This window comes from Micromesistius poutassou (assembly GCF_964030765.1).
Source record: "Micromesistius poutassou genome assembly, chromosome: 18".
NCBI classification, from domain to species: Eukaryota; Metazoa; Chordata; class Actinopteri; order Gadiformes; family Gadidae; genus Micromesistius; species Micromesistius poutassou.
The window spans coordinates 6,605,126-6,619,857 of NC_140288.1; the positions used below are offsets into that span (position 1 = coordinate 6,605,126).

The 14,732-nt window shown below is 46.7% G+C and overlaps 1 protein-coding gene across 1 annotated transcript in view; it reads right to left on the reverse strand.

The window, feature by feature from the left end:
- Positions 1-5,003: 5,003 nt before the first annotated feature.
- The window catches only part of ppp1r3aa (protein phosphatase 1, regulatory subunit 3Aa), a gene marked incomplete at its 3' end in the record, with an annotated part of 31,430 nt that continues 21,701 nt past the window's right edge, over positions 5,004-14,732 (reverse strand). The window contains exons 5-6 of the mRNA XM_084483274.1: positions 6,637-6,683; positions 5,004-5,091 (exon numbers count right to left, since the gene is read on the reverse strand). Coding sequence (XP_084339400.1) covers positions 5,004-5,091; positions 6,637-6,683 — 135 coding nt within the window. The remainder of the gene's footprint in view (positions 5,092-6,636; positions 6,684-14,732) is intronic.

Below are 14,732 nucleotides of genomic sequence, written 5' to 3' on the forward strand. Positions count from 1 at the left end.
ACAATTCTTTCCTGGGTTCTACTTTGTTTGCACTTGCCACCGGCTATCTAATATACAAGTTGTTTTTGCTGTTCTGCTGTAGTTTATTCTTTTGCTCCAATACCAATAATGGCCCCATCTCTCTTTCATAAGCTATGAAGCCAAGGTGTTGCATTCTGGATGTATGAGGCTGATAGCATAGCTGGAATAGATGAGCCCTCTTGCTACATGAATGATCCCTCTATTACTATAATAGTATTGTAGGTTTGGAACTATCCCATGACTAGGTCTGTTTTTGAAAGAGTTCCCTTTGGTATCTCATGTGATTCATAGAACTACTATGGTAGAACAATAAAATAAAATAATATGATAAACTCAATCTAAAATCGGAGAAAACTGCCTCATGGCCGAGTTCATTCCTCACAGATACGTATTGCATACAACCGGGTGCATGAGTGTGTGTTTTCTTTTGTGTATGCAGCTCATAAGCTCGAATCATTATAATCACCTCTGTGACATGTGGTTCTGTTTAACACACACATGCACAGTAGAGTCATATCTTAACTTCTCTGAGAACTATATGTGTGAAATCAATGTGGCAAGGAGAAAATAAATAATTACAAAAAGTCTCCCCAACAGAACTTTTGGAGTTTGTCACTGCAATACTCTGGTAGAGTCGCCCACGTTGTAGCACCTGAACGAGGCCCTCCACACCTCCATGTCCCCGTCCCACTCCAAGCTCACTGAGCCAAGAGCGTTATACCGGGGTTAGTGACGGGGGAGCGCAGAGGAGGCCCTGTCCTCCATGGTGCTAGTGCTTGGTTCCTCCCAGGTACTCTGGTGCCCTTACACCAAATCAGTACAGGTTACGTCATTGAGACTCAAACCTGTGTGTGTGTGTGTGTGTGTGTGTGTGTGCTTGCGTGTGTGTGTGTGTGTGTGTGTGTGTGTGTGTGTGTGTGCGTGCCCTAGTCTAAAACTGAAGTTTTATTCTGCAGCAAGTAGCCCAGTAAATGGTAAGCCTTGGAAAATAAACACCATGTCTGTCCGTTCTCCCACATGTCTGGTTGCACGTTACCTATACTTATCTCAGACTATTTCAGGCTTCAAGGAGAACCAGACCCACTAACATTGTCATTCAAAAATGGTTTCCGTTTTCTGTTGCATTCCGTTATGGATGCAATAGTATGTCTTCAATGTAGAGAGGTGCTCATCCAATGCAAACCAGTCTACGAGTGTCGGGGTCTGCTTTTAAAGGGCCTCTGTCCATGGTGCTGATTGTGTAGCTCTCTTTGGTGTCGTGTGCGTGCTGCACGGGTTAACCCAAACCCAACGCTACTGTAATGATATACTCTGGTAAGAAGTCTCTGGGTTTAAACAGCAGCAGAAGTAATTACCTAAAGACTTATTGGGCGTTATTCGGCGTGTTGTTCAATAATTGTTTAATAATAGTTCTCTTCCGGCATGCAGGGCACAAATCGACTTTCTCGTCACGGGGAAGAGAGAGGAAGAACTTAATACTAATATAAAATGCCCTTTTTTTAAACTATTATTCATTTGCCTTGACCAAGAATGTGACCAAGCATTGGATTACTTGCCTTATTACGTTCATAAGGAGTCAGATTGAAGCCTGAGTCATACTTCCACGATCACATGCCCCTGAGGATCAGCCTTGGTGTGCGTGACGTAAATCTCCTCGTCCCGCGTGTAACCGCTAAGCGAGAACACAGCAGGCGTTCTCCGCCGTATGAATGGAACCGCGGGCGCCTCCGGGCCGACCGGTACCAGTCTGTCCACGTAACGCAGGGAAAGTATGTCAGAGCCTTGAGTGAAACACATGGGATTTATCCAGTGACGAACGCAACTCCATTCTCCACTATTATCCATTGTGAGAATCCCATCCACCACGGCTCTGACGTTAAACGGGAGAGTGATCAGAGTTCGTGCTGCCTGTTTTAAAAAGTAATGTGAATGTTTAAAAAAGCCTCATCCGCTAACCTTGGCGCGCTCCGGAAACAGCCATGAAGGTCCAAACAACGCGTTAAACGATTTTATGTGCAGGCTCTTACGGACGGCCTCCGTCGTATCGAGGCCGCGCTCCTGTGCTCCATATGGCACACTCCATTAATTTGTAAAAGCGCGTGATGGCTTTTATGTTGAGGAAACGTGTTAAATGGGTATTGCTTGTTAGCGCGGCCATGCTGACCCTCCTCCGTTGACTCACACAAACATCCTTGAACCAGGTGGACGCTTCCGTTCGGAGGCTGGACATTATTGGGTCGTTGCAGTTCCACAAACGATTGTGCTGAAGAGCAATCAAAGCGTTTATTATTTGTTATTGTTTTTTATTATATTGCTACATGGCTAGCGTTTAACCAATGTCGCTGCCCAGTGAGTTGGCCCTATAGGAAGGGCTAGGCCAAAGTGAGAGAGTGGAAATAAAATAGGAAGTCTCGATCTCAGGGCTTCTAATATTAAAAGGGAGTTTGTAATTACACAGTGCAGAAAAAAATTCAGTTGAATGCATCACATCTATTTTACTCACAAGACAGTCTCCAGATAGTGAAAACTGCCACCTCACAGAAGCCCCCCCATCGCTGCTCTCTCTGTCATGCATTATGTCCAATTGCCACCGTAAACAACCCATTAAGTGACCTATTTATTCTGGGCCAATTCTTCTGGCTCACCCACCCCCACCCCCTCCTCCCCCCTCTTCCTCAACCCCCAATTACTTTGCCGGCAGCAACGTCCCGTACTCGGGACCGCTTCACTTTCACTTTACACTTTTAAATCGATAACCCTACAGACCCCGGGAGATCTCTTTCATGTGCTGCTGGCCTCGCCGCCGCAGTGGTGGCGGCGCTCAAGGCCGCCTTACACATGTTAGCCCCAGATTAGCTTTTTTTGCGGGTTTTTCTTTTTTTTTTTGCAGGAAGGCTAACTTGACGGTGCATAATGCCGTAGCGGAATGTCTCTGTGGTGGCGATTCCATTGGTTTCCACGTGTGGCCGGTGACAAGATTGTGGGAACTGGTTTTTGTTTTATTTCATTTGATCTAATTTCTCTCTTTGGAGAACATAGGGAAATGGTAACCAATCAGATCCTTTTCTTCCCCCCTCGATGATTAAATGATGATGTGGCTGGTTTTAACGCTGGCGTGAGTTTGTGGGTGTGTGTGTGTGTGCGTGCAATCATCCACATGCGTCCTTTGATGCATATGATTTAAATAGAATGAGTATTTACACGCTAGACAGTAAAAGCTCTCTGCTCGCTTTTTAACCTCAATCCAATTCCCTTCTGTGAGGTTGTGGCTGTGATGCATTTCTCTCTCTCTCTTGCTCTCTCTTGCTCTCTCTCTCTCTCTCTCTCTCTCTCTCTCTCTCTCTCTCTCTCTCTCTCTCTCTCTCTCTCTCTCTCTCTCTCTCTCTCTCTCGCTCTGTCTGCCATGGAGTCATCAGCTGGGGGGCAAATTAAGGAGGCTGCTGATTGCGCTGAAGGTAATTACAGAGCCGTAGTCGATTTGCTCCGTCGAGCCCCGATGTCTTCTTCTCCGGCCCCTGCGCTCAGGCCGACTGTAAACGCATCAGGATGGCTTCTGGCAGCGGGGACAGCAGGGACCCCACTGCCTTCCCCACTCCCTCCCCCACTCCCTTCCCCACTCCCTCCCCCACTCCCGTCCCCACTCCCGTCCCCACTCCCTTCCCCACTCCCTTCCCCACTCCCTCCCCCACTCCCGTCCCCACTCCCGTCCCCACTCCCTTCCCCACTCCCTTCCCTTTTGCACCGTGATCCCATTTTCATGGTTTGAAAACTTTTGCGACCCCAATTTGTACATTTTTGTGCATCTGTGTCAACACACATTTGGGTTCAACCCCAACCGACGGTGGCTTGTTATTTCAATGTCCCAGAGGATGTTTGCATGTCGCAGCACACCTCACGTTGTGAGCAGTTGATGAGACCTTTCTTAACATCTTCATCAAATATCTATAAGGCAGCAACGGCCCATGTAGGATGAAATGTAAGTTAAATGCGGATGCTGACATGATCAAACGCACCAAATGTCAAGTTTTAATATTCATGCAGTAAGATAAAACCAGACGATGCTTTCATTCTATGAGCTGTGCATCATAAACCATAGAGATTGCATCACTGATGATCAGAGAGAGTCTGAGTTTCTGTTTCATGCAGATATTAAGTGTTTCTTTATATATTTTCAGATATGTTTGGTTTAAGGTGGAGCCAGCAAAGTCAATTTAGCTGTGGAGTTGCTCACCCTGTTGTCTCACATTGTTTCAGCAGCACGTTTTATACCAAAAGTAATGACATTTACCACGCTTCAGATCTAATATTAGTCTGCTCGCTATACAAGCCTGCTGAGGGGAGATAGGCTTTAGCAGCTTAACGGGAATATTGAGAGTCTGGAAGTGTGTTTTTGAAGTTCTCCTTCATCAGAGGGCTGCTTTGGAGCACAGTCATTCTGTAACAGGCTGTGGCGGTGTGAGCATTGGCCACAGTCGCTCCATCCAGCTGTCCACATTCAGGCAGTAAAGCAGGAGCATTATGACACAGACAGCAAATGGCAGAGTGCAAATCAGAAAGACCCCCTTCCCTACCGGCAAGCTGAAGTTGAATCATTCCTCTGAAATGGTCAGCTTACGTATCATGTTTATAACAGCCGACGACAAATCGTAGCCATCATCATCATCATCATAATCATTATCCTCATCAAAAGTAATACTACTACTGCTAAACTCAGTGGTCAAACCATGAAGGGGGGGTGGGGGGGGGGGAGAGAGGGGGCGTGAAGTATGTCAACGCACCACCACAACGTGCCAACGACATCAGAGACAACAACAACGTAAACGCACCACGAGACCGGACCGCCGAGCGGAACAGAGCAAGAGCGGCGTTCCAAACCGATCGTGGGCCAAAACAAGCAGGCTAATCCGTGTGGTGGTGGTGGGAGATGTCAGAGCGGTGATTGATGGCTGGTTTCATCGTTGTCAGATGGACGGGGGGGTGACTCAGCTGGGCTCCGGATGACTCAGAGACATCATGTCACAAAGGCAGAGCGGCGGTGCTCCTGACGGGCTGATGGCGTTCCCCAGCTCGCTGGAACAGCCACGCCGGGGGGGGATACACCAAAACGATACGCAAACGAAAAGACGACATTCACATGACCCGTGTGAGGCTTCCGTGTTTCCTGTTGGTATGAATTATGGGTTCGGAGTTATGCGGTTTGAATAAACGTTTGTGTGTGTGTGTGTGTGTGTGTGTGTGTGTGAGTAGGTGTCTGTCTGTCTGTCTGTCTGTCTGTCTGTCTGTCTGTCTGTGTGTGTGTGTGTGTGTGTGTGTGTGTGTGTGTGTGTGTGTGTGTGTGTGTGTGTGTGTGTGTGTGTGTGTGCGCGTGCGTGTGTGTGTGTGTGTGTGTGTGTGTGTGCCGCTGTCGACCTCACTTTCTTTTCTGTAAATAACCAGAGTCCATATAACGGTAAGAAAAACAGCATGCACCTTGGACTGCAGTCGTTCCTGTCCTCCATCACCGCCGCTCCGCACCACAGCCAACCCCTCACCACAGCCGCCCCCGCTGCCTTGGATAGAAAAGCCCTTTAGAAATAGGAATACTTGCATCATAAAATCATAACAATGACCGACACACTACCAGCTCGTCAACTCTCCCTCACTAAAGCTGTGCTCCGGTCCTGGTCGCTGGGTTCGAAGTGCTGGTTAGCGGGAGATTTTTTGTTTTTGCAGCGAGCTTAATTATAATAAATGGAATAACTTCGGTAACCCTTCCTTTTACAGTCCCCTAATAACTAGGTATTTACCCGGTAAATATATGGTAAATCATAGTATATTACTAGGTTTTTGGATTTTTGGTGCCGTTAAAGTAGCATTAATAATTGTTTACTACTTTAATGGCAGCAAAAATCCAAAAACCTAGTCGAAACTAGATGAAAAAAGGTTGTAGTTGAAAACGTGACACAGCTTTTACTTCTTCGCCACCTACAGAGTTTGTTATGTACGATCATTCATAAACCCCATGTTATTCCCCATAGACATTTGACCGAAGGAACCGGAGCCTCGGAGGAAGAACTTATTCTTCAGAGGTCTATTGCGTAGCAAAGTAGGCAACCAGTTCTTCGAAACACCTCTTCTATTACCCATCAATTCAAGTGTAGTTATCCAAGGTTTATGTTGGTAACAGCCCAAGTTTAATTATGTACTATCTAGAAATTAACATGTTGTTAATTAACAAATTAACAACATCGGACGGGAGGGGACAGGCTCTGTTAGCTCCGGCTAGCACTTTAGCATCGAGCTAGCGGAGCTTCTGTCATTCAAACAACTAGGAGATGTAGTTTAAAACCTATAGCACCCAACTTATTCAAATATCCGGATTTAGTCGGGCTCTGTCCCATAAATACAGTTAATAGGACGGGAGGGGACAGGCTGTTAGCCCCGGTTAGCGCGATGCTGCTGGTAGCGGCCAAAATAGTAAACAGTACAAATCTGAAATAAAATCATTGTCTAGTTTCATTGAAAACTTCTCCGTCTGTTCCTGGTAAAATGTCCCTTTATCAGCAGGTTGAATGGAAATCCTTCTGAAGTCCTTAAGACTAATTTCAGCCTTGTGACGACGGAAAAACACAGTACCTTTTGTTCAGCTTAATGGGTTTGAATAGAGAGCGCTTGGCGGGTTTCTGCAGTGACAACAGAGTGTCTGGCAGACGCTGTGTTGTCCATTAGTCTCAGCGATGCTCTCAGTAAGGGCTCCACTATGCTCTGGAACAATCTTACAATCTTACAGAGGCTTACAGATGTCCAGTTGTATCCCTCTAAAGAATGGCCTAATGTATAATGATGTCCTCGGTAGACATGTGATCAACACAGAAGCACTCCGATATTCATGAGGATTTGATCTTTTTTTGAGTTTTGGTGTGTACTCTCATTGTGTGGCCATGCATTACATCATCGGCCTCCACCTCACGCCTGACCAGACACAGTCCGACTCCCACCGTGTGTGTGTGTGTGTGTGTGTGTGTGTGTGTGTGTGTCTAACCCTGAACACACCGGATCTCATATGACACTTTAACATTCCCAATAAACGCACACATGCACGAACACATGCACGGACACACACACACACACACACACACACACACACATACACACACACACACACACACACACACACACACACACACACACACACACACACATGCACGTATCTGCTGGAAGTGTCCGTGGTAGCTTGTGTGTGTGTGCATGACTGCTATTGGTGTCCTTATCTAACCTTTCACACACCGAGACTCATGACAAAACATAGAGGCACATATGCACAGCACGCACACACCCTTAAGCCTGCACATGCACACGCACACAAGCAATCTCAGGGATTTAATTATGTAACTCCATGGATCCGTGGGTCTGGCGTCGGCCACTGGGGCAATATGTCTTCAGAGGTCTAATCCAATCACAAAGGAAACGCCAACAATAGTTGTCCCTCGTATTTCATCCTGCGTGTAAGTTGTAGCGTTTCCTGCGTTTCTGACTGGGAAGTATATTTTCAATGCAGAGATAGAGTATATCTCTCCACAGGGATCTCTCTGTTCATTCTGGTTTCCTAAAGCGTCCGTGCTGCGATCTATAAAGACCTGTTGTTGTCTTTTTCCAACGCAGGGATTACATGGATTTTTCACGGAGAACCAACATTGATTGCAGATGCAATTTAAACCCAGCGCGCAAATCCTTCAGGACAATTTTCATAAACCTTCTTGAATAACAAACAATACGAACATAAGCAGAGAGCAGTGTGAGACTGTCTTCTTTCCAACAAAAAATAAATTGCAGACCAAGGAGAAAAGCAATTTTTAAAATAATAATAATAATAATAATAATAATAATAATAATACAAATAACAATAACAGACTCCTATGCTTAACTTCTCTTGTTGAATTAAAGGCCAAAACTAGTGAGATATTGCTTCATGACCCCCCCCCCCCCCCCCCCCGGCAGTATTAATATAACAGCTAATATCTAATAAAAAATACGTTCCAGTCCATGATACAAAACTATATATATATATATATATATATATATATATATATATATACATGCTGTTCTTCGAATATGAACGTATGATTAAAGCGGCCTCTTGTTTGAACCAATGTCATAAGGTTTTGAATTAGATTCAGAATTAGAGGTTTCATTCAGAGGAGGTGATCGTTGTACTTTCTCTTTGTGGTCGTGTGAAAGGAAATACATGGAATTCAGCGGCCGACATTTGAACAAATCAAAACAACGCGCTGTGACGTGCGGCGACACACGGTTGTCATCCATCGTGCTGCATATATTTTCACTCTTTGATCACATGCCATGCAGAGAGAACATGAGCTGACAGCTGTTCACAGCTGCAACTGACCAGGGAAAGCAGTGTCGGAACCTCTGGTGCGCACACACACACACACACACACACACACACGCACACACACACACACACACACACACACATACTCACATGCATACATACATACATTTATACATAGAAATGCAGCACATTCATAAAAACAACACATTCACACTCACACACACACACACCCTGTGTGAACCAGAGGAATAGTAGGACACAACCTTGAAAAAAGCTCTGTGATCCTCAGGGAAATTCTCCCCCGCCCCCCACCACCCCCCTTCTCCTCTCGCCTGGCCTGTTTGTGAAAGCCGAACAATCCCCCCAGCTCGGCTACATCCATTTATCCATCCATCCATCCATCATCCCTCGGCCCATCCATCACCCCTCCATCTACGGCCGGCCCAAGGAGCGAGCCCCTTTTGTTCATAGGCCATTAGTCGCACAGACAGATGTTTTCCCCCCCGAGAGAGAGCGCGACACAATGGCAGTGATAGGTGTGTTTACGTGTGGTCGTGTGTCCGCCCGTGTGTGTGTGGTTGTGTGTGTGTGTGTGTGTGTGTTTGATCCCCAGTGGATGTAGCACGTTGTATGAATGTATACCCCCCCCACCTCCCTCTCTGATGTATTCTTCTCTTTCTTTACCTGAGAGAGATCTATGGAGGCCGACCATCACCCCCCCCCCCCGGCCATCACTCACGCCCCCGTCGACTCGACCAATAGGTGAGTGGTTGATTTAGCACACACCGCCGCGGAACATCAGATAAACGCTGTGGGTGGCAAAAAAAAAAAAAAATCACGCCGACAACCACCTCCACCAAGTCTTTAAAAAGCGTGACACTGGAAAAGGGAAGCGGGAAACACAGCGAGTGTGTGCTGGAATGTGTAGAGACGCCAGTCGGTGAAATGTGTCGTTGAAGACATGTTTTGGGATGGTGCGCGAGAGGGCTGGAGTGGTGCGACCTCGTTCCAGATTTTTTAACCTTGATTGGAGAGAACGGTTTTCATAATAAGAACTGTAATTGGATCCTGAAGCGTTTCCTCACCGCTGACAATGAGGCACATGGAGATAGTGTCAGGGTGACAGCCAATCCTAGCAGAAATGCTACGCTAAGCTACGCTCCTTTCTTGATAGCAATTTCACGTTCAAATATGTAAGAGACTCACTAGACTTACTTTGTATATAAAATATTCATTGTTTCTTTCTTAGAGGTGGTGTAAGGACTCCAAAAACACAACATAGATGTATTTATCTTATGTATGCCGAAATGTATATACGGGTCGCAGGCACTTTCTCCTCCTTCAGTGTTGTTTACACTCCCCCGCGCTTGCACAATATTCCATTATATATATTCACCCCTTTCTTGTCATGTCACATTGATTTAGAAGACATTTACTCCCCGATACAAGACCATGGCAGATTAGATTGGCCTTCACCCCAAAGCTTTGATGCATTCACCCTTCCCCATTCTCTCTCTCTCCCTCCCCCTCTCTCTCCCTCTCCCTCCCTCTCTCTCTCTGTCTCCCTCTCCCCCTCCCTCCCACCCAGCAGGCGGCTGGCCTAGCTCGCGAGCTCGCTAGCCTAGTGTTAGCATCAGCGCGCCCTGTCCTTGGCTCAACCTGCCCCCTGAAAGCGAGGATACATTTGCATGCATTAGCGCTCTCCCGTGGCTAGCCCGCTACCCACTGCGCCGTCGAGTCTGATTAACGATCCGCGCCGCCGCGCCACTTCTCACAGCAGAGGAGGAGGACGCCTGCACCGCGCGCACATCAAACACCCAGAAATATGGGAAGAAAACGCAACACATAGCAGCGCGCGCGCGTGTGTGTGTGTGTGTGTGTGAGTGTGAGTGTTGGAACGCATGTATATTCATGCATTTCGTTGGCACACTTTATTCACGAGCACGGAAAGTGCACGCAAATGCACGGGCTAGCCTCGGGCCGGCCGTCTCATTTTCAAATATAATCACTAAGGTTCTCTCTTGTTCTCTCTCTCTCTGTCTCTGACTCTGACTCTCTTTCTCTCTCTGTCTCTCTGTCTTTCTCTTGTTCTCTCTCCCTCTGTCTCTGACTCTGACTCTCTTTCTCTCTCTGTCTCTCTGTCTCTCTCTTGTTCTCTCTCTCTCTGTCTCTGACTCTGACTCTCTTTCTCTCTCTGTCTCTCTGTCTCTCTGTCTCTCTCTTGTTGTCTGTCTCTCTGTCTCTCCGTCTCTGACTCTCTCTCTCTCGTTCCCTGCTTAATAATGAGGAATTTTTGTATGCTGGTCTTCCCAGCAACACACATGTACTGTTCTGGCTCCCTTCCCCTCCCGCACAGTCCAGCATGTAGAAATGTGTTGATGAGGCTGGACATCATACTGATGTCCACTGGTCCACAGAATATACAGAATATATTCTCTGTATATTCAGTGTCCGTGATACAGATTCAGGTCTTAAGGAGCAGGCAGTGTACTGATCTATATGTCTATATGTGTCCATGCTGGTAGCTACTGGAGAACGCCTGCAGTGTTGCACGTAGAGTGGAAGGGAGCAATGCAACTAACGGTGGTTCAGTGCTTTGATTACAGCGTGCTTGCAGTGAGCATTCAGCCAGCACGCCAGGTGTGTGTGGATTAATGTGCTGTTGTGGCGTCAAATTAAATACAGTTAGTGAATTAAAAAAGAGTGGAAATAAAAGCATTCTTTGGAAACTGTTCACTGTGTGTTTGTTATTTAATCCAATAATTCACAAATATATAATAATAATAATGTTCGATGTTGGTGGTAAATTGTGTCTTTTAAAAAAGTTACAAAAGTGTTTTGTGAATCTTCTAAACTCTGTTGACTACTATGTCCTCAGCAATAATAAACTTGTTTTTTCCGTTATTGTTTTTTGACATTCAGTGATCTTGAAGTATTACAAACCACGGGAGCACACACACACACACACACACACGCACGCACACACGCACACACACACACACACACACACACACACACACACACACACACACACACACACACACACACACACACACACACACACACACACACACACACACACACACAGTTCTTTTGTGTTTACAAGCTGTTTGACATTCAACCCAAGGCGGAGGAGGAGGTAAGGGAACAAGTGGAGTTTGGAGGAGACGGGGGAAAGGAGGATGGGAAGGATACACGTATCCGTGGAAACCCCTCATCCTCTGTTGATACTTGCCTGAGCTGTGATTGGTGGAGCTCTATCTTTCCCCCCCACCGCTACAGGCGCTGGAGCATCACATTGTCCTCTCTCTCTCTCGCTCTCTCTCTCGCTCTCTCTTTCTGACTCATGCTTGCTCACACAGTTACAGCTGGAGTGCCCCCCCCCATCCCCTCAGCTTCTTTCTTCTTCTCTTTCTTATTTTTTAAGTATTGAGGGCAGAGCAACAGAGCGAGAGAGAGAGAGAGTGAGAGAGAGAGAGAGAGAGGCTGTGGGGAGAGTGAAACACACGGCAGCGCTGTAGAAAAGTGGGGTGAAAGTTGTTTGAGGATAACGACGGTGTATCGAGAAATGTTCCTCAACACCTTTCGAACACACCTGTTTGTGTGCGTGCGCGTGTGTGTTTATGTGTGTGCATGCATCGTTACAGCAAATGAGTGGTCTGTAAGTGGACTCTCAGCAAACCCACGTGGTCAAGTGTATCACCCTCATCCTCCTGTTCTAGGAAACCTATTGACCCCCTATCCCTGTGACCACCACAGGAGGGGCAACTCCATATTAGGTCGTCTGCGGTGCACCAATGCACCGACTTCCTGTGATGCACATTGGAATGGGCAATGGATTTATTAATATTCGTATATATGTGTACAATTTGTATTTCTCATCATGTCACGTAATGCATTTGCTAATGAACGTACATGGACGCAAACGCAAGGGCTACCGAGAGCGTGATGCGTACATCTCTTTGCACGCATGTTGCATGCGTGTTTTGTGTGTCCGCCCGCCGGTTGTGTTGGCGCACGGCTGTGTGAACAGCGAAGGCGTTGTGTGTGTCTGCGCCTTGTTTTAGTCCTGTGTGTGCGTTATGTAATGCACGTACACAATGCGTTGGCTCGCTGTAACATGCGCACGTGACCGTGTACAAATTTGCGCAGGGAAAGTAACGAGAAGACATAAATGAAGACATAAAGGAATACGGACAAACTGACTGACAGAGAAAACAGAAGGGTGAAGGCAGAGACAGACAGACAGAGAGCTGGAGAGGAACATGGCAGACAGACAGACAGGTACAGACAGAGAGCTGGAGAGGAACATGGCAGACAGACAGACAGACAGACAGACAGACAGGTACAGACAGAGAGCTGGAGAGGAACATGGAAGACAGACAGACAGACAGACAGGTACAGACAGAGAGCTGGAGAGGGACATGCCAGCCAGACAGACAGACAGAGAGCTGGAGAGGGACATGGCAGACAGACAGACGCCAGAGCGGAAGAGCGAACAAACAGACAAACGGTTAAATCCGGAGCATCCTCTGCTTTATTTATTTATATTTCTCCCTCGTTTCGATGCGAGGACAGTTGCCGTGGCAACACAGCTGTACCAGCCCTCCTCCTCCTCCTCTTCTTCTTCTCCTTCTCCTTCTTCTTCTTCCGCTTCTTCTCGTTCCAACAAAGCACAACGCGGGCGTAACGCCGGCGCCGGTGCCCCTTTTCATGATGATATGCTTTCATCGAGGCAGGATTCAAACCGTCAACTCTCCACGTTCTAAGGCTCTTTTTCCCCTTCTCTCTGTTCCTCATCATCGCACACCGCTTCCCTCTGGACCGCAACGCGTGGAGAAGAAGCAGCAAGGCCACTCTGTCCACAACCGCCCCTGTGTCCTCATTGTCCTCCTTCCAGAACCTTGCAGTCTGTGGTTATCTATGCAGAACAGTGTTGACACAGGTTCAGCATTGTTGCCATGGGGATAGGGTGGTTGAGGGACATGGAGAGGGACATGTGAGTGTGAGAGAGAGAGAGAGAGAGAGAGAGAGAGAGAGAGAGAGAGAGAGATGGATGGATATATATTGGTAGAATGCAGAAATAGCACAGCAAGAAGGGAAAATGTGGTAAGTAGGAAATCATTTGGTGACTTTGAATATATTAACACTTTGTGATATGAGACCTGATTATCCTTCAAAATGAAGTTATTTGTGAATTCATTTATTTCAATGAGCCACAGTGTTGCCTTGGGAACTTAAAAATCAGAATTGTAGAGTCATTATGTAAATGTTTTTAATTTAGTGCCACTCTTAAAAAATGGATTATCACACTTTCTTACCCAAGTTGCAGTTGAATAATGGGAATTATGAAATTAGGATGTTTATCTGTTTAAGAATTAACGCGGGCGCATTTGTTCGCTGAACACAGTTGGACGCCTGTGGCTTATTTGGGAACTTTTTTTGTGATAGTTGTGCGTTTGCGGTTGTTTGTGTTAATCAAGGAGCAACTGGAGCATGGTGGGGTCCGGGTGGGGTGCCTGTCAGACACCACCTCCAGCCGGACGCCTTTAAAGCCTTGTCCCACAGCAGGAGGGGAGGCTGCTGGGAGGCACAGGGTGGGAAATGACTCTTGATTTGTGCCCTGTGTTGATTTTCAATCACACAACAAGCGCCTTTTGTGCGCTTATTCGGTCCACATATTACACAGTCCCCTGACAGAGATCTGCTTAGGAAGGGTAAAAAAACAACAACGTAAAGTGGAATAATTAAGTTGAATCAAGTTCCACGTTTGACTTTTAAGATTTTAACGTGGCTTCCCTTGTGGTTGTTTGAAGCTTGACAAAGTGAAGTTTCCTCATGATTCGAATGCATGATAACATTGATGACTATTTTGTAATTTAGCAAACACTTTTGTACAATGCCGATTTCGACTGCCATCATTGGGATTCGAACCCCAAACCTTCCCAGCTCGGATTCAATCACCCCTCTCCGCAAGACGACCCAGTTATGTTTATTTAATTCACTTAACAATCTGCCGATGCATTCAGCGCTCCAGGGCCAAACTCTAATTAGACCCCACCTGGTGGTCTTAACATCCCCCCTGCACCCCTGGGGGGTGGGGGGGGGGGGCCTCTAAGCCCCTTGCACCCCCCGGTGCCCTCCCAGAGAGTTCAGAGGACACTGAGCTCCACATTATAATAATATCCATGATGATATCGAATGACTGAATACAAAATATTATGATAACATTTTCTGGAGCGTTCTGAGTGCTGTTCCCAAGGCGTGGCCGGGCGTACAGATGTACTTGTATTCCTACAAAATACCAAATAAACAAGCGCAAGACACCAGGGATTTGTTCTGAATCCAACCCCGCATCTGAATGAACGCCGCACGTGTACCG